The sequence below is a fragment of the Heptranchias perlo genome, chromosome 28 (assembly GCF_035084215.1).
Source record: "Heptranchias perlo isolate sHepPer1 chromosome 28, sHepPer1.hap1, whole genome shotgun sequence".
Taxonomy (NCBI): Eukaryota; Metazoa; Chordata; class Chondrichthyes; order Hexanchiformes; family Hexanchidae; genus Heptranchias; species Heptranchias perlo.
The window spans coordinates 9,706,375-9,723,989 of record NC_090352.1 but is presented as its reverse complement, the minus strand read 5'-3'; the positions used below and the strand labels follow the sequence as shown (position 1 = coordinate 9,723,989).

General features: G+C 41.1%; 2 protein-coding genes across 2 annotated transcripts; both read right to left on the bottom strand.

The window, feature by feature from the left end:
* Nucleotides 1-1,056: 1,056 nt before the first annotated feature.
* Nucleotides 1,057-7,836, bottom strand: LOC137299250 (hydroxycarboxylic acid receptor 3-like). Its single transcript, XM_067967912.1, has 2 exons — nt 7,791-7,836; nt 1,057-2,262 (listed from the first exon to the last, which is right to left on the bottom strand). Exon 2 carries the CDS (start codon nt 2,242-2,244, stop codon nt 1,255-1,257), a length of 990 nt encoding a protein of 329 aa, XP_067824013.1. The 5' UTR covers nt 2,245-2,262; nt 7,791-7,836; the 3' UTR covers nt 1,057-1,254.
* A 2,111-nt stretch (nt 7,837-9,947) lies between these two features.
* On the bottom strand, nt 9,948-17,376 carry LOC137299249 (hydroxycarboxylic acid receptor 3-like). The gene is made up of 2 exons (XM_067967911.1): nt 17,361-17,376; nt 9,948-11,334 (listed from the first exon to the last, which is right to left on the bottom strand). Exon 2 carries the CDS (start codon nt 11,314-11,316, stop codon nt 10,342-10,344), a length of 975 nt encoding a protein of 324 aa, XP_067824012.1. The 5' UTR covers nt 11,317-11,334; nt 17,361-17,376; the 3' UTR covers nt 9,948-10,341.
* Nucleotides 17,377-17,615: the final 239 nt, after the last annotated feature.

The following is a 17,615-nucleotide window of genomic DNA, read 5'->3' as shown; positions in this document are numbered from 1 at the left end:
CAACGAACTATAGAAGTTTAAGCCCAGCAGGAGGCCTGTTGGTCTATCCCACCAGTGCTGGCTCTTTGCTAGAGCAATCTAAGATCTCACATACCTTATCAGTTCAAGACAGTGGGCTTTATTAGGACATTGTAGTGACATTCATACCTAATACGTTGGAATGGCTACATTCATACCTAATACGTTGGAATGGCTTCATTCATTTGAACAGTGGGGGAGGGTCTTAGCTGAACAGTACTGTGGGTGTTTCTAATTTGGGGTAGAAGGGTTGATTGGCTCAAATAGCTAATCCCTGATTAACAACAACTTGCATTTATGTAGCGCCTTAAACTTAGTAAAACGTCCTAAGGCACTACACAGGATTCTAATCAGTCAAAAATTGACACTGAGACAAAGAAGGAGACATTAAAGAAAAGTGATGAGGTAGGTTTTAAGGAGAGTCTTAAAGGAGGAGAGAGAGAGAGAGAGAGATGGAGAGGCGGAGCGGCTTAGGAAGGGAATTCCAGGTGTTAGGGCCGAGACATTTAACTGGGGGAGGATCCTCTTCAGCTGGAAGAGAAGCTCAGTCTACAGAATTTGGAGTGGAGGCAGGGAACGCTTCTTAAATTTAAAGTCAATGTGTTTGGCAAATGCTGACTTGTAGAAGTGTAGCTAGGTCTGTATTGGGCTAGATAGTGTAATCTGTTGTTTTTTGATGTGTTCTGTTTGTTCATACACTGCATGTAAGGTAAACCCACTTGTTGCTTTGCAGTTGACTTTCTCTCCAGACTGTGCATCAGGCTGCGTTCTGCAAGATGGGAGAAATACACGTGCAACATTAGCATATCCAATGCGCATAGTGAGGAGTTTCATTGTTACGACTCTTCGATTATGCTATTGTAGGACTATACCTTTATTGTACAGGATAAGGGATCAGTTGATGGAGAAGTCTGGTGATTCTAAACTCAAAAGAATATTTAGTGCAAACCTGAATTTGTAACAGTGGACATTGAAATTTACAATAGGGAATTTTGACACAAGTGTGAGCAAAAAACTGAAATTTAGAAACAAGGTTCGTAGACTGGAAAAGCACACAGACGTAAGATTTTTAATATAATGGATATTCACACACCTCACTTCAAAATATATTAGTATAACAAAGCTGAAAATATTCAATTTTGGGCTGTCAAAGGTGAGTGAAGTTTGGTCCTGCTGCAAAGGATTTTAGGCAAGGTGTCATCATGTTCCAAATCCATGGCTGTTTGCATAAGTGTGTCACAGCTTTGATTCATTGGCATCTGGGTTGCAGCTGGCAGCCACAGGTTTTTTACAACATGTCCAGCTTTTGATGGCTTTAATGAGCTTTGATCTATACTTGGTGCCAGTATAATAATACACAATTGGATTCAGGACACCATTGAGGTATAAGCAGAGAAGGCTTGAATAGTAAGCTACACCAAGTTTTTGGAAAAGCGGACAGTTCTCGCGATCCACAGTAGCGATCAAAAAACGTGTCACGGCTGCAGGAAGAAAGCAGATAATGAAGATGGATAATACGACTACCATCATCTTGATAGCATGTTGGCCCCTTTGTAGAGATTGAGATGTTAACGCAGAATTGGCCAATTCCCTTTGGATGAATATAGTGGACACCAGCAGGGATCCAAATGGAATCATAAAACCCAAAACAAATAGGACAATAGTTGAAGGCAGTAAATTGTCGTTTATATTTGCTTCATTAAAGCTCATACAATGCAGTTTTCCGTTCATTTCAAAAATGTTGACGCTGAGAAAGGAGGTACTCGTGATCCCACCAGTCAACAACCAGATCAAGACACTGAGAACGATGGTACATTTCTTTGTAATTCTGTTTTGGGATTGGATGGGTTTGATGATCATGTAACACCGATAGTTGCTGATGCACGTCAGGAAGAAGACGCTTGTCAAAATACTGGAAAAGGTGAAGAATGTTTGGAGTTTGCACATAAAGTTTCCAAATATCCAATGATTGTTGTTACTGTAGTAAGAGATTAGGAGGGGGTAGGTTAGTGAGAAAAGCAGGTCACCCACACACAGATTGAGCATCAAAATATCAATTGGGGTTTTTTTCTTTACATGGAAACAGAATATCCACAGGGCTAGACTGTTGAAGCTTGCAGCTAAAATGAAGATGATTGTAAGAGGTGGAGGCATCATTGTTGTGAGGAACTCTTCATCCAACAGACATGTTGTATTAGTTGCAGTTGTGGCTGATGAATTGCCCATCTCTTCAGTAGAAGTAGCCTATATGTCGAAGACAAAAGTGCCATATATTGGATGACAATATCAGTTTATAAATTGTGATGTACACAGTAATTTTGAGAGTCAAGCAAAAATAGCATTGGACATTTTTTACAATCATGAAACACCCATGTTGCAGTAATGCTGTGTACTCAACATATTTTCGTAGCCTAATCAGTGCTGTTGCAATTGAAAAATGTTTGTTATGAATGCCCCAATATTCTTTCGAATGTATTTTTAATAATTAACTTCTCTGTACATTTTTTTTCTTTTTCAATTGCATCATTTTGCTGCAAGACCAGCTGAAAGAGAATTTTGTTTTCAATGGGAGGTAAGTGGTTAGCAAGATTTGGCTGATCCATTGGACTAAAGTAACATTGTTAACTGGTGAATAGCTCTACCACCTCTCTTGACATCTACTGCCTATGCTGTTGTGTTGCTTGTCTGGCAATTGGCCTTGGATGAGCTGCAGCTTCCTTCAAGCAAACTTTGGGAAGGCTGCAGCCATCGTCTTTGGGTCCTATAAATTCCGTACCTGTGCTACTGCCTCCATCCTCCTTCCTGGCCACTATCTCAGGCTGAACCAGACTGTTCACAACTTCAGCATTCTATTCAACACCGAGCTCAGTTTCCAAACCCATATTTGTTCCATCTCTTTCCACTGCCATAACATTGCTAACCTCAGTCCCTACTTCAGCTTATCAGCTGCTGAAACTCTCATTTGAGTCATTGTCACCTCCAGACTCAACTATTCCAATGCTCTCCTGGCCAGCCTCTCATCCTCCACCTTCGTTAAACTTTAACTCATCGAAAACTCTACTGCCTGTATCCTATCCTGCACCAAGTCCCATGCCCCCATCACCCTGTCCTCACTGCCTTGCATTGGCACCCAGCACCTCAAATTTAAAATGCTCATCCTTGTGTTTAAGTCCCTTTTTTATGGCCTTTCCCCTCCCTATCTCTATAACCTCACAGTCTTACAGACTCCCCACAAACTCCATTCCTCTGACTTTGGCATCTTGTGCATCCTCCCTCCCTTCACCCCATCATTGGTGACTGCGCCTTCCATTGCATAGCCACATGCTCTGGAATTTCCTACCTTACCCTCTACATCTCCCTCTCTTCCTTTTAAGACCCTCCTTTAAAATTCACCTCTATGGCCAAACTTTTGGTTCCCTCCTAATCTCTCTTCCTTTGGATTGACTTCTGTTTTCCTTATGCCTCTGGAGCACCCTGGGGAGTTTTTCTTTGTTAGAAGTGTTTTGTAAATGTATTGTGGTTGGGTTGTACAGGTAGAATGGCAGAACAGGCAAGGCTGGTATTATTTGGAACTTGCATGATGAGGGAATTTTTGAAAGCTTGGAGTGTCTAGTATGACCACAAATGCAATAAGTATCTCCAGATGAACTCAATGTTACTAAACTAAAAGCAATTGGAGGAATTCTGCATTTATACAGGAGAAGGAACACATTGCAGGAGATAGTCAGCTCAGAATTAGAGAGGAATAATGAAGCATAGGAAGGAAATGAGTGACCATCAACTGGGGGGGGAAACTCTGCTTGTGGCAGTGCAGGAAAGTGCTGGGGTCTGAAGTTGTCTGATAGGTCTCCAGTGCTGCTTACGTGTAATGTAGACCAGAGAGAAATCATCACTGCATTGTAATGCAAGGGTTGCTGGGGGAGGGGGAGGAGAAATGATGGCATCAAGGAAAGGCAAGTGTTAGTTATTGGGGTTTTTATCATTAGACGTTGTATAACCTTTTCTGCAGCTACGGCCAGCTGTCCCGAATGGTCCATTGCCTATAAGGTACTAGGATAAGGGATGTAATGGAGGAGTTGGAAAAAATTCTGGAAAAGGAGGATAAGTAGCACCAAGTCATGATTCACATTGGAATCAATGGCATTAGGGAAAAGCATGATGGTAGTTTGTGAAGGGAGTTTGAGGAGTTATGTGCCAATTTAAAAAGCAGGGCCTCAAGGGTCGCAATCTCAGGGTTGCTCTTGTACTGTTGGACTAGTTGGGAAGGAGCACATTAGACACATAATTGAATGACTTGACAGATGGTGTAGAGGGGAGAGTTTCACATTGCTAGCATTCCTGCTCCTCCTGGCCTTACAAGGAATGTAGAAAAAAAGTTTTAAACACTTACCTACCTGGGCCTCCTCTGGCCTCGACTCTTCTTCCCATTAGTTTCACCTGGCAGGAAAGCCACAATGAATTCCTTGCTCAGGCTACTGGTTAAAGTAGCAATTGGGTCACAATTACATTATTGGAACCCGATCTGCAGATTTAAAAGAAGGGCCCTGCAGGTTTCCGGCAGGTGTCCTTCCCGCCTGCTCCAAAGAGTGAGTTAAAATGGAATATTGTGGGATGTCGCTGGGCATGTCTCCCAGGTGATTTTTAACTGCCCTTCCGCCAGGATTCCACTGGCCAGGCAAGATTAAAATCGCCCCTACAGTTATAGCCGCAGAAATGAAAGTTTTTATTGAATGTAATCAGATGGAGTGTGAGCTGAATTAAGGGATCGATTATCATATTAGGATTACGTTATGGACCACTGAAGAGTGCAAAAGACATTGAGAATATGATTGGTATGCAGTTTAGAACTTTAGTGCTAGAGCACAACTTTCTAAAAAATGTAAACAATTTTACGACACCAAGTTATAGTCCAACAATTTAAAATCCACAAGCTTTCGGAGGCTTCCTCCTTCCTCAGGTGAATGTGGAAATGAAATCCTCGAACCTATCGCATTTATAAATCACAGAACAATGCCTGGTGATTACAGAAAAATGGGCAACTTTATACTGAGAGAGACTGGGATAAGACAGAATTTGTAATCAAAATAGGGAGGGGTTTTTAGAATGCAACCAGCATTGTTTCCCTCATCAGTCTAGCCATGAAGGATGCAGTGTTAGATCTGTTTCTGGGTAATGAAACAGGATAGACAAGCAACCTGAAGGTAGGAGAATACATGGAAAATAGTAACAATTTATTTTTATCAGTTTTCACCGTGAACCTGATTTGGAGTCAAAGATAAAGGTGTTGGAGTGAAAATTAGCTATTTTGGGGAAAAGATTAATTGGTTGACACAAATGGTAGATCAAACAATGGTGTAACAATGGGAGATATTTAAATATGAGATTGATATACGTATTACATTTCTATTAAGGGTGAAGGGGCTGTGTCAGAGGCTGTTGTTCCATGGATGAGAGAGTAGAGGAAAAAACATTCAGAAATGAGGCCTGTGATAAATATAAACAGCAATAAGACAAACCAAAACTGAGAAATATGGAAAGTGTTGATGGGATGCAAAAGGGGAGGCGAAGTGGGAGTATGATAGAAGACTGGTGATCAACATAAAGGGCTTTTATAAACAGAAGTAAAAAGATAGGGAAGACGTGGTCTCACTCAAACAAAGGGAGCCATCTTGGACAAGAGAGTGAGGGAATGGTGGAAATGATTACTGAATATTTCACCTCAGTTTTTGTAGATGCAGCAGAGAGCAAGACTGCAGGAGTACCTGAGGAGGATGTGGAAGAGCAGTTATGGAGATAAATATTCAAAAGGTAATAGGACTAAATTTTAAAAAGTCACCAGGCCCAGATGTTGTACATTCCAGAATACTGGAGGAGATAGTGAACGTACTAACTGTAGTAGCAGTTTGGCTCAGTTGACCTGTCATATGGTCATGCATTGGCTAGCAATCAGTAGTGTGAACTGTAGTTGTCCTTTCTCCCCTTTCCCTCCCCCCCCCCCCCCCCCCCACCTTTCTAATCCACTGAAGCCAATTGCATTATTCCTACCCTCACCTTGGGTGAGATCAACTAACAGCACAGACGGGGGGATTGAATGTGAGACTTTCAAGTCTGTATGACTGAGTACCACACCTAGCAGGACATTTATCATGAGCACCCCCCCCCCCCCAAAAAAAAATCCTAGCCATCCTCATTTAAACAAATGAAAAATCTGACAAAATACTAATGAACTATAAGGAAAACAGGAGTGCTCTTCATTTTCACAATCCATGTGCAAGGTGGATATAGTGAGACTACACTGTGGACAAAGCAGTACGTGATAGGTGTTCAGAGTGGGCTACTTCCTCATTTGGAGTTTAGTAGGTGGCCACCTGTCTTGGTACCAGACACGCTAAGGATTTTGTAGTATTAATATTGTTGAAAGAAAGGAAAAGACACTTCTTGCATTTAATATAGCATCTGATCACAGTTCTCAAATGTCTCGAAGCACTTCACAGTGAATTGTTTCGAAGTCCAATGGCTCATTATGTAGGCAAATCTGTCAGACATTTTGTGTTCAGCATGATTCCACAAATAGTAATGAGCTTGATGATCAGTTGATCTGTTTTGGTGGTATTGGCAGTTACTGAAACACATTTCTGTAAACCCAGAAGAGGAACCTCGCTGCAGTATTTCTTTAATAAATTGCTAAATTATTAAAGTGTAACTGTGTGTGCTAGACTATATACATGATGAGATGAATAACTCCGAATGATGGAATTTGATAGGGAAACTGAAGATATATATAGCATGTTAGTCAGCATCTGAAAGAAAAGGATTGGGCTTTTATTAAACCTGGTGAAGAGTACAACCCAAAATATTAACCCATTCATGTGGGGGCTGACCTGTTTTGAATTTCCAGCAGTTTCTCCTTTTTAATTTACATACATGGTGAATCTTGACTGATTACTGAGTAGCCTTGCAAAATGTTGTCCCATCTCTTTACATGTTGCAGTGTTTACTGAAGGGTTTAGTCAGGATGTGCTTCCTGTTAATGCTGCAGTGTAACTGGGTTGTGCTTGAGACTGAGCCAACTTGACTTGCCTTCCAATTTTCCCTCTACCCACTGAGATTGGGAACTCACCGTATGGGGAAATTATAGAGATGGAAGATCATCTGCCACTCTGCAGCACATTAGAGCACAAGGACACTTGGCTCTTTCACATTTTATTCATTCTTTCCTCGCCCAAGAATGTTCCTCCTCTCCTATTGGTGCTTATTTATATTTGAGTATAGTTCCATGAACACTGACTTTCTTCAGCTGCCTCGGCTAAGTGGCCATTATTCATGTATGAACCTCCAACAGTGAGTTTTACCAGGCTACTCCACTGTAGGGTACATCCTTAGCCTGATCTTTTTCTTTCTCTCGATCACCTGATAGAAATATTGCGTGTGGGAGCCATTGCTGATGGTTTTTTTTTAAGTTCCTTCTTCTCTCCCTAGCCCAGTAACACTGGTCAATCTTCCACTGCTGGCCAGCTGAGATCCGATCATCTAACTTGACACAGACCAGGTATTGAATCTGAGACCTTGCTGATCTGTTTCCTTTGGTACTGTTCCTGGTGGTGCATAAACACACTAAGCTATTATCATAGAAAGTTACAGCACAGAAGGAGGCCATTCGGCCCATTATGCCCATGCCCTTTAAACATTAATAGCTTTCTTTTCTCTCTTGCAAATACTAGTTGAAAATCAAAATTGAAAATCAAAATTCAAGGAATAATTCAACCACTTACCAGACTATGTGTTCGTGTTCTTCAGCTTGCAGCCGCGACAGTGAAGCAATCAACGAACGTGTTTATGAAGCCTCATTTCACAATCATTACTATGACTCGCAATGGTGATGAAACCGTTTTTCAAAAGGGGAAAAACACTGCTGTGTTTCAGGTGGAAAGAAAGCTATTACCCACTTATTCAAAACACTAATTGAAGGTGATGTTTCTTTTAATACAACCAGAAATGATGTTAAACGAACAGCAGGTCAGTCAGCAGCTGAAAGATAATAGTAGCTTAGTGCCTCAGCCGGGACCTTTCATCAGTATATTACCTGTTTTTTCTCTGAGGTTGACCAATCTACTCTGCATCTCCGGCATGTTCAGATTCTTTTTTAGATTCCTGACATTTTCTTTTCATCAATATGGAATGATATTTTATCCATCTTGTATCCATTGAACGTACTTATTTCTCTGTTTGTGAAATGATGTTTATTTTTCTCGTCAATCCTTCTCTTTAGGTCTTGCTGTGTCACACTCCATACTTAATCTGATAGGACAGGCAGCTGAACTGTTCCCAAGCCTCCGACAGTACCACACTGTAACCAGCAGTGGCCTTCAGGAACAGTTGGATGGTGAAGGGGGAGCTTGGCTACCTCCGGTGATCTTCTCCTCACTGTGGGAAAGTGTCCATTCTCCCACTGTGCCAGAGATCAGCTTAGTGTTAATCTAATAAGATATCCGTCATCAATATAGTTAACACCCTGAACCATTGGTACTATGGCATGTAATATGCAAATTCTCTCTGTTCTCTTTGTCTCCCTTTTCTTCTCCCTCTTTTTCTCTCCAGCTGTAGAAAAATTACTTGGCAGGGTGGTGTATTCTACTGATTGTCATACATATTATAAATGGGAACATCCAGAAGCATAGGCAGGTGTATGCAGTGGTGTACTTTTCTTTGCAGGAGACAAGGTGCTGATCTGATGCTGGTGATGTCGCTCTGCATTGGTCAGGGTCTAATACATGGGCTGTAGATATTAGGCCCTAACCAACACACAAGCATATCAAGATGAACACAATGTCACCCAAATGGACCACTTCCTTCCAGTCCTTATGAGGATAACCTGGGAAGTTCCAAACAGTTACATTCTGGAATAAGTAAGATGCTGCTGATTTTTAAGAATTGTTCAATGTCAGTTATGAAATGGTGGCGCTCTTGCCTCAAAAAAGAGAAGTATGGACGACTGCAGATTAGCAAGCAAGTTTAAAATATTTCATTTGTTGATCTTTGAGTCACAGAATTTGAGTGTGTCTTGGAAAAATAAGGCAACCTGTGAAAATGTAGTCTGTTCGTAGATTGGAAGTGCTGTATTTGTACTTGATATGTTTAAAATTATAAAAGGATTTGATAGAGTAAGTACAACAAAGAGATTTCCTCTGGTGGGGGAATCCAGAACAAGGGAATACAATCTTAAAATTAGAGCTAGGCCATTTAGGAGATAAATCAGGAAGCACCTTTTCACCCCACCACTAATGACAGAGGTTTCAGCCATCTCACCCTGAGGTGCTCTGTGTCTTGAGCTCCTCTCTAAACCTTTCCATCTCTCCACCATTTTAAAATCTTCTCAAAACTCTTCAACAAAGCATTCCATCAAGCCTCCCAACTCTTAGAAACATGGCTTAGAGTCTGCTCCTTTATTTCTTTTATCTTTTTAACTTTTTTCCTCTATGGGACATTATCTATTCTATATTAAAGGTGGTACATTACTCTTTCCACATTTTGTCAATAGGATATTTGATTTTAGACGATCACTAATGTGATTTTAGGTCTGACGCCTTTGAAAGGCATGATAGATTGGAAACCTGCTAGATTCAATATTATTATTTATATAATAACAATAACAATTTGCATTTATATAGTGCCTTTGCCGTAGTAAAACGTCCCAAGGCGCTTCACAGGAGTGTTCTCAAACAAAATTCTCACCAAGCCACAGAAGGAGATAGTAGGACAGGTGACCAAAAGCTTGGTCAAAGAGGTAAGTTTTAAGGAGTGCCTTAAAGGAGGTAAATATAGATAGATAAACACACAAGAATAACTTCAAAAATGCATTGGTTTAATATGAAGCCAAAAATGAATCAAACCATTTTGAGAAGAAGTTGCATTTATATAGAATCCTATCACATCCTTCAGGGAAATTCCAAAGCCCTTTCTAATAATTTACTTTTGAAGTGCAGTCACTGTTATTTGGGAGGAACTCACCAGCCACTCTGAACACAGTTGCAAACAATAAATGAGCTGAATGTCCAGGTGATCTGTTTTTGGTAATGTTAGTTAAGTGAAAAATGCTGGCGAGGACACTGGGTGCACTTGCTGCTCTTCCACAGTTAGTTCCATGGGGTCGTTAATGGCCACCTGAACCACTGAAACTGATGCGAGCTGGCCTGTTCAATATTTGATCTGAAGGTCAAAGGTGTAAGTGAAGTTCTGATACTGCTGCAAAGATTGCATTCCTTTGGAAGTGAAGTTGGCTCCGCATCAACATATTCCATATTCATGGCTCTTTGCATCAATGTGTCACAGTTTTGACTCACTGTCGGAATGGTTGCTCCTGGAGGCTATAGGGAGTTTGTTACAAAGGGCTGAGCCTTTGATAGTATTAATAAGCTTTGACCTGTATTTAGTGCCAGCATAAAAATACACAATAGGATCCAGGACATTATTGAGATAAAGGCCTAGAATACATGAATAGTAAACCACTACAACTTTTTGTAAAAGTGCGCAGTTCTTGTGATCCACAGTAGACAGGACCAGACGCGTTACATTTACGGGAAGAAAGCATATAATGAAGATGCACAATACTACTATTATCATCTTGATAGCACGTTTGCCTCTTTGAGATTGAGGTGTTAATGCAGAATTGGCCAATTTCCTTTGGATAAGTAAAGTGGACACCAGCAGGGATCCAAATGGAATCACAAAGCTCAGAACAAATAATAAAGCAGTAGAAGACTGCAATTTCTTCTGTAGATTTAGTTGATTAAAAGTTATACAGTGCAGTTTTCCTTTCATTTCAAAAAGGTTGACCCTGAAAAAGGAGGTACTCATGAGCCCACCAGCCAACAACCAGATCAAGACACTGAGGATGATGGTACATTTCTTTGTAATTCTGTTTTTGGACTGGATGGGTTTGATGATCATGTAACAACGATAGTTGCTGATGCACGTCAGGAAAAAGACACTTGCCATCAAGATAGAATACATGAAGAATATTTGGAGTTTGCACATAAAATTTCCAAATATCCAGTGATTGTCGTTACTGTGGTAAGTGATTACGAGGGGGTAGGTTAGTGAGAAAAGCAGGTCACCCACACACAGGTTGAGCATCAAAATATCCATTGGGGTCTTTTTCTTGACATGGAAGCAGAATATCCATAGGGCTAGACCGTTGAAGCTTGCAGCTAAAATGAAGATGATTGTAAGTGTTGGAGGCATCATTATTGTGAGGAACTGTTCATCTACCACACATGTTGTAACTGATGAATTGTTCATTTCTTCAGTAGAAGCCGACTATAAATGCTGGAATGAGAGTGTCATTTATTGGATCAAAATATCAGTTTCTAAATTGGTTACCTCTACATCAAAGTTGTGACAGGTTGTACACTAATTTTGGGAGCTAAGCAAACAATCAAATAAGCAAATATTGCAAAAGAACACATAATATCGGGAGACCTGCCTTTACAATAATGCTATATTGAACAATTTTAAATAGTTATTAGATCTATTGCACATGAAAAGCACTTGGCTTTAGTGGAATCTAAGCTTTATTGGTTCATGATATGAGCCCTAATAGCCCTTCCAATGTATTGCATTTGAGTCCAGGACATTTATGTAAATTTTAACACAGTAGTGGTCCAATTGCCAAGTCTTGGGGTACCCCACTTGGTATTCCCTCCCCCACCCCCACCCCCCACTCTGACGTAATCCTCTAACATGTACTGTTCAGTTTCTTATCCATTCTCAGGATTTACCCTGAATCCCCATTCCTTTGAGTTTAATTTCATGTGGAACTTTGCCAGATGCTTTTTGGAAGTTGATATATATCACATCATAGGGCTTCCCACAGTCCAGTTGAGTTGTCACTCCCTCAAAGAAGTCAAGGAGGTTGGTCAAGCAAGATCTTCCCCTTCTGAATCCGCACTGACTGCATTTGACGAGGTTATTGTTGTACAGACGATCCTTAAGTTTACTCCTGATAATTGGATTCCATTACTTTACGTGGAATGGAAGTAGGACTAATCGTTCTGTAGTTGCCTGTGACCCTTTTTGAATCTGGGCATCTGGGTTAGCAGTAAACTGTTTCCAATTTACTGCTAACCCAGTGCCTATTGATTTGTCTCATAATGATTGACAGTACCTCACAAATCTCCTCCCTTGTCTCTCTTGGCACACAGGGATAAGTACCATTTATTTTGAGCCCATTTAGCCTGTTTAGGGCCTAAAATCATAGAGAGGTTACAGCACAGAAGGAGGCCATTCAGCCCATTGAGTCCGTGCTGGCTCTATGCAAGAGCACCCAGCTAGTCGCACTCCCCGGCCCTATCCCCGTAGCCCTGCAAATGTTTTCCTTTCAAATACTTATCCAGTTCCCTATTGAAAGCCATGATTGAATCTGCCTCCACCACCCCCTCGGGCAGTGCATTCCAGATCCTAACCACTCGCTGTGTTTATAAAAAAAAAATTTCCTCGTCACCTTTTTTGGTTCTTTTGCCAATCACCTTAAATCTATGTCCTCTGGTTCTTGACCCTTCTGCCAACGCGAACAGTTTCTCTCTATCTAGTCTGCCTAGACCCTTCATGATTTTGAATACCTCTATCAAATATCCTCTCAACCTTCTCTGCTCCGAGGAGAATAACCCCAGCTTCTCCAGTCTATCCACATACCTAAAGTCCCTCATCCCTGGGATCTTTCTAGTAAATAAAAGCAGAGTTTATCCCTAATGCTCAATATGAGCTTAAGTCCTGGAGTGGGACTTGAACTCGCAACCTTCTGCCTCTGAGCTGAGAGTGCAGCACCTGAGCCAAGCTGCACCTTTTGTGCTTCCTAATATTCAGTGTCCGTCCAATTTATGTCTCGTTTATAGTGAAGACATTGATTATACTTAGCTTTGTTAAGAAAAGACAAGTGCAACATATCCTTTCCTGTGAATACTCAGGAACTAGTCATTTAGAATACTCACTCTTTCATGCTCATCCTACATTTCCTTTTATGGTTTTCACCTCTTCTCCGACTGCCTTCTTCCAGTTAGAGTACTGAAATAATTTTTTCTGTTTATACTTAGCTTCAGCTGCTATGCCTTTTTCCAAGTTTCTCTTTGCCCTTTTGGTTACCCTTTTAACATGTTTATGCATTATTTTGTTTTCATCCCAGTGAGCCCCTTCTTCCTCCCTGAAGGATTTCTATGGATAATGTTTCCTCTTTATCTCAAGTTGTTTTAATGCATTTAGCGTCATATTTGCTTAGTCGGAGCTTGTTGGTTACGGGAATGTATGTATTCCGTGTGCTTAGTAATATTCCTTCTAAAGATGTGCCATTTGTTTTATGCTGAAATGTTGTTGAACAATCTCCCCCACTTTATTTGTTTTAGTTGATCCCTCATTTCATTGAATTTAGCACTTTTATAGTTATGCACTTGGAGCCTGGTCGTAAGTATTTCTGACTCTAAGATAATGTTACATTTTCACTGTCTCCTAGGGGTGCTATAACTTTAGTTTCTTGTACATTTTCTGAGTTAATGAATACAAGATCAAGATGAGCATTGCTTCTCAGCTTCCTTGGCACACTGGGTCAAGAAGCAGTTGTGTATGACATCTACCACCACTTGGATTTTCTCTGCTTATATTAGGTTGATTAAGTCGCCCTTTAAAATAACTTTTATCTTTTCACATAACCTTCCCATCTCTTCATAGAGCAAATTTTCCTCCTCCTTCTGACCAGGTGCTCTATAGTATACCAGTAGCATAAGCTTTGATTTTTAGCATTAGATGTGTTTAACCTCCCATAGTTTCTACCTCCCCACAGGATTAACTACTTTTATCTCCTAGGTATCCCTGACACAGGGCTACGCCACTTTTGTTCACTCTATCTTTTCTAAACATTCCAAGAATGTTGTATTAATTTCCAACCTCACGGTTTAGCCATGTTTCTGATATTCCCACCAGTTCCTGACGGCCTCCAGTTCTAGCATCTTTTTTGTAAGGCTTCTAGTGTTCATGTATATACATCTTGTTCTAGATTTTTTTCCCCCCCTCGCGCGTTCTCTAATGTCTGCCTATTCTTGATCTCCCATTCATGTGAGTCTGAGTTTGAGTCTGTGGCTGCTTGTTGATTACCTTCTACCCTACGATCGGTCTGGTCTCGGACCGTTTCCTCTCTGCCCTCCCCCACCTGTCTAGTTTAAATTATTTTCTATTGCTGTCTCTGTTCCTCACTACTCTTTTTTTCCCCACTTTGTATTATTGCCCTCACTCCATGCTGCCAACCACTCATTTACCTCCTCAGTTCTTTTTGGTGGAAGTATTCTTTTATCTATGTAGCTTTTATGGCCCCTATATTATTTCTCCCCATGCCATTTATGCCCACTGGGCCCCTATCTGTCCCCTTCAGTATCCCTTCTACTCTTTCCTCAATATGAACTGTTCTAACTCCAGGTAGATTGCACACCACCTTTTAAAAATTCTCCTTATGACACAAGTGCCAATCCATTTTCCTGAGCAGTCAATTACCAAAAGCTACAATCTCTCCCTGACTTGGCTTTGACCTCTGACCTCTTTGTCCAGGCTGTCCTCTCTGGTTTTCTGGATATCTTTTCTTCTGGGACTTTATTACCATCTGCAGTGTTGGACAGTGGCTGGTATCTGTTTGCAAATATCGCTTGGGTTGTTACGCAGGTTTTCCAACCTCTTTGCTTCTTTAACCAACCGTAATCTATCCAGAATCCCTGTTTCCTTGGCTTTTCTCGCACGACTTCTTGTCATGACAACACTCTTCTCAGCTGTACTAGTTGCCAGCTCCAATGCCTGAAGGATCATGCTTGAGGACTGATGTTAGCCTGGCCATATAATTTACTTGAGATGACTCATTTACTGAATCCAAAGAGCTTCTACAAATACATAAAGGGCAAAAGAGTAACTAGGGAGAGAGTAGGGCCTCTTAAGGATCAACAAGGTCATCTATGTGCGGAACCACAAGAGATGGGTGAGATCCTGAATGAATATTTCACATCGGTATTTACGGTTGAGAAAGGCATGGATGTTAGGGAACTTGGGGAAATAAATAGTGATGTCTTGAGGAGTGTACATATTACAGAGAGGGAGGTGCTGGAAGTCTTAACGCGCATCAAGGTAGATAAATCTCCGGGACCTGATGAAATGTATCCCAGGACGTTATGGGAGGTTAGGGAGGAAATTGCGGGTCCCCTAGCAGAGATATTTGAATCATCCACTGCTACAGGTGAGGTGCCTGAAGATTGGAGGGTAGCAAATGTTGTGCCTTTGTTTAAGAAGGGAGGCAGGGAAAAGCCTGGGAACTACAGACCGGTGAGCCTGACATCTGTAGTGGGTAAGTTGTTAGAGGGTATTCTGAGGGACAGAATCTACAGGCATTTGGAGAGGCAGGGACTGATTAGGAACAGTCAGCATGGTTTTGTGAGAGGAAAATCATGTCTCATGAATTTGATTGAGTTTTTTGAAGGGGTAACCAAGAAGATAGATGAGGGCTGTGCAGTAGACGTGGTCTACATGGACTTCAGCAAAGCCTTTGACAAGGTACCGCATGGTAGGTTGTTACATAAGGTTAAATCTCATGGGATCCAAGATGAGTTAGCCAATTGGATACAAAATTGGCTTGACGACAGAAGACAGAGGGTGGTTGTAGAGGGTTGTTTTTCAAACTGGATGCCTGTGTCCAGCGGTGTGCCTCAGGGATCGGTGCTGGGTCCGCTGTTATTTGTTATTTATATTAATGATTTGGATGAGAATTTAGGAGGCATGGTTAGTAAGTTTGCAGATGACACCAAGATTGGTGGCATTGTGGACAGTGAAGAAGGTTATCTAGGATTGCAATGGGATCTTGATAAATTGGGCCAGTGGGCCGATGAATGGCAGATGGAGTTTAATTTAGATAAATGTGAGGTGATGCATTTGGTAGATCGAATCGGGCCAGGACCTACTCCGTTAATGGTAGGGCGTTGGGGAGAGTTATAGAACAAAGAGATCTAGGAGTACAGGTTCATAGCTCCTTGAAAGTGGAGTCACAGGTGGATAGGGTGGTGAAGAAGGCATTCGGCATGCTTGTTTTCATTGGTCAGAACATTGAATGCAGGAGTTGGGATGTCTTGTTGAAGTTGTACAGGGCATTGGTGAGGCCACACTTGGAGTACTGTGTACAGTTCTGGTCACCCTATTATAGAAAGGATATTATTAAACTAGAAAGAGTGCAGAAAAGATTTACTAGGATGCTACCGGGACTTGATGGTTTGACTTATAGGGAGAGGTTAGACAGACTGGGACTTTTTTCCCTGGAGAGTAGGAGGTTAAGGGGTGATCTTATAGAAGTCTATAAAATAATGAGGGGCATAGATAAGGTAGATAGTCAAAATCTTTTCCCAAAGGTAGGGGAGTCTATAACAAGGGGGCATAGATTTAAGGTGAGAGGGGAGAGATACAAAAGGGTCCAGAGGGGCAATTTTTTTCACTCAAAGGGTGGTGAGTGTCTGGAACGAGCTGCCAGAGGCAGTAGTAGAGGCGGGTACAATTTTGTCTTTTAAAAAGCATTTGGACAGTTACATGGGTAAGATGGGTATAGGGGGATATGGGCCAAGTGCAGGAAATTGAGACTAGCTTAGTGGTATAAACTGGACGACATGGACATGTTGGGCCAAAGGGCCTGTTTCCATGTTGTAACTTCTATAATACTATCACCCTCAAAGATCCCCTCCCTTCAGTCTGCACTTATAAGTTCCTGTACCTTGTTCTAACCTTACTGTAACAGTTTTTGCACCTCATCCTCATTCTATTGTATCTGGCATTCTCATTTGAACATCCCACCGCAAACACACCTCATGGTTTCCATCTTAGTTATACTTCTCAGCTGTTTCCCTTTCTTGTTGTATTTCTCTGTTGCCCCCCTTTGGTTTAACTTTTTTTTTCTAGCCCAAGTATTCCCTTTGGATTTTACTTCTGGCCAGTGCCTCCTTTTAATTTTTACTACCCTCGGGTGTTCTCATTTATTTTGGCTTGTCTCGGCCTGCTCTTTTTGTCATCTAATTTCCACAGATGTTCTCTTTCACCCTAATTCCTGTCAAGCACCCTCCCTTTAAATCTACTTCAGCCAGTGCTGCCCTTTAAAGAAATACCTCACCTAACTCAGCACAAACTAAAGCTGCATCTTATTCTGTTTGTTTGGTACCAAACCTAGTACCATCTAAATACCGAAACATTAGGGAGCCCTATGTTAGATTTTTAATTTTTTTTCTCCCTGTTTTACAAATACTCATTGGAAGATTGAAATTCAAGAAAAGGAGTCAATCACTTACCAGGCTGTGTCTCAATGTTCCTCAACTTGCAGTCATGATGGTGGTGTGCTCAGTGGACTGTATTTATCAAAGCCATATTGCACAATTTGCTATTCCTGACAATGACTATGAAACTTTTTTTTTTTTAAAAGTCAGTGGGAAGGAAACAAGCATCCAATTTGTGTTCAAATCACCTAATGAATGTCATGTTTCTTTTTTAATAGTCAGAAAATTCTGGAATTGAATGAGTCACTAAGTATCTTAAAGAGGAAAGGT

Excerpts from the sequence above, each read along its gene's own strand:
- LOC137299250 (XM_067967912.1), bottom strand. The coding sequence starts at position 2,244 with ATGGGCAATTCATCAGCCACAACTGCAACTAATACAACATGTCTGTTG.
- LOC137299249 (XM_067967911.1), bottom strand. The coding sequence starts at position 11,316 with ATGAACAATTCATCAGTTACAACATGTGTGGTAGATGAACAGTTCCTC.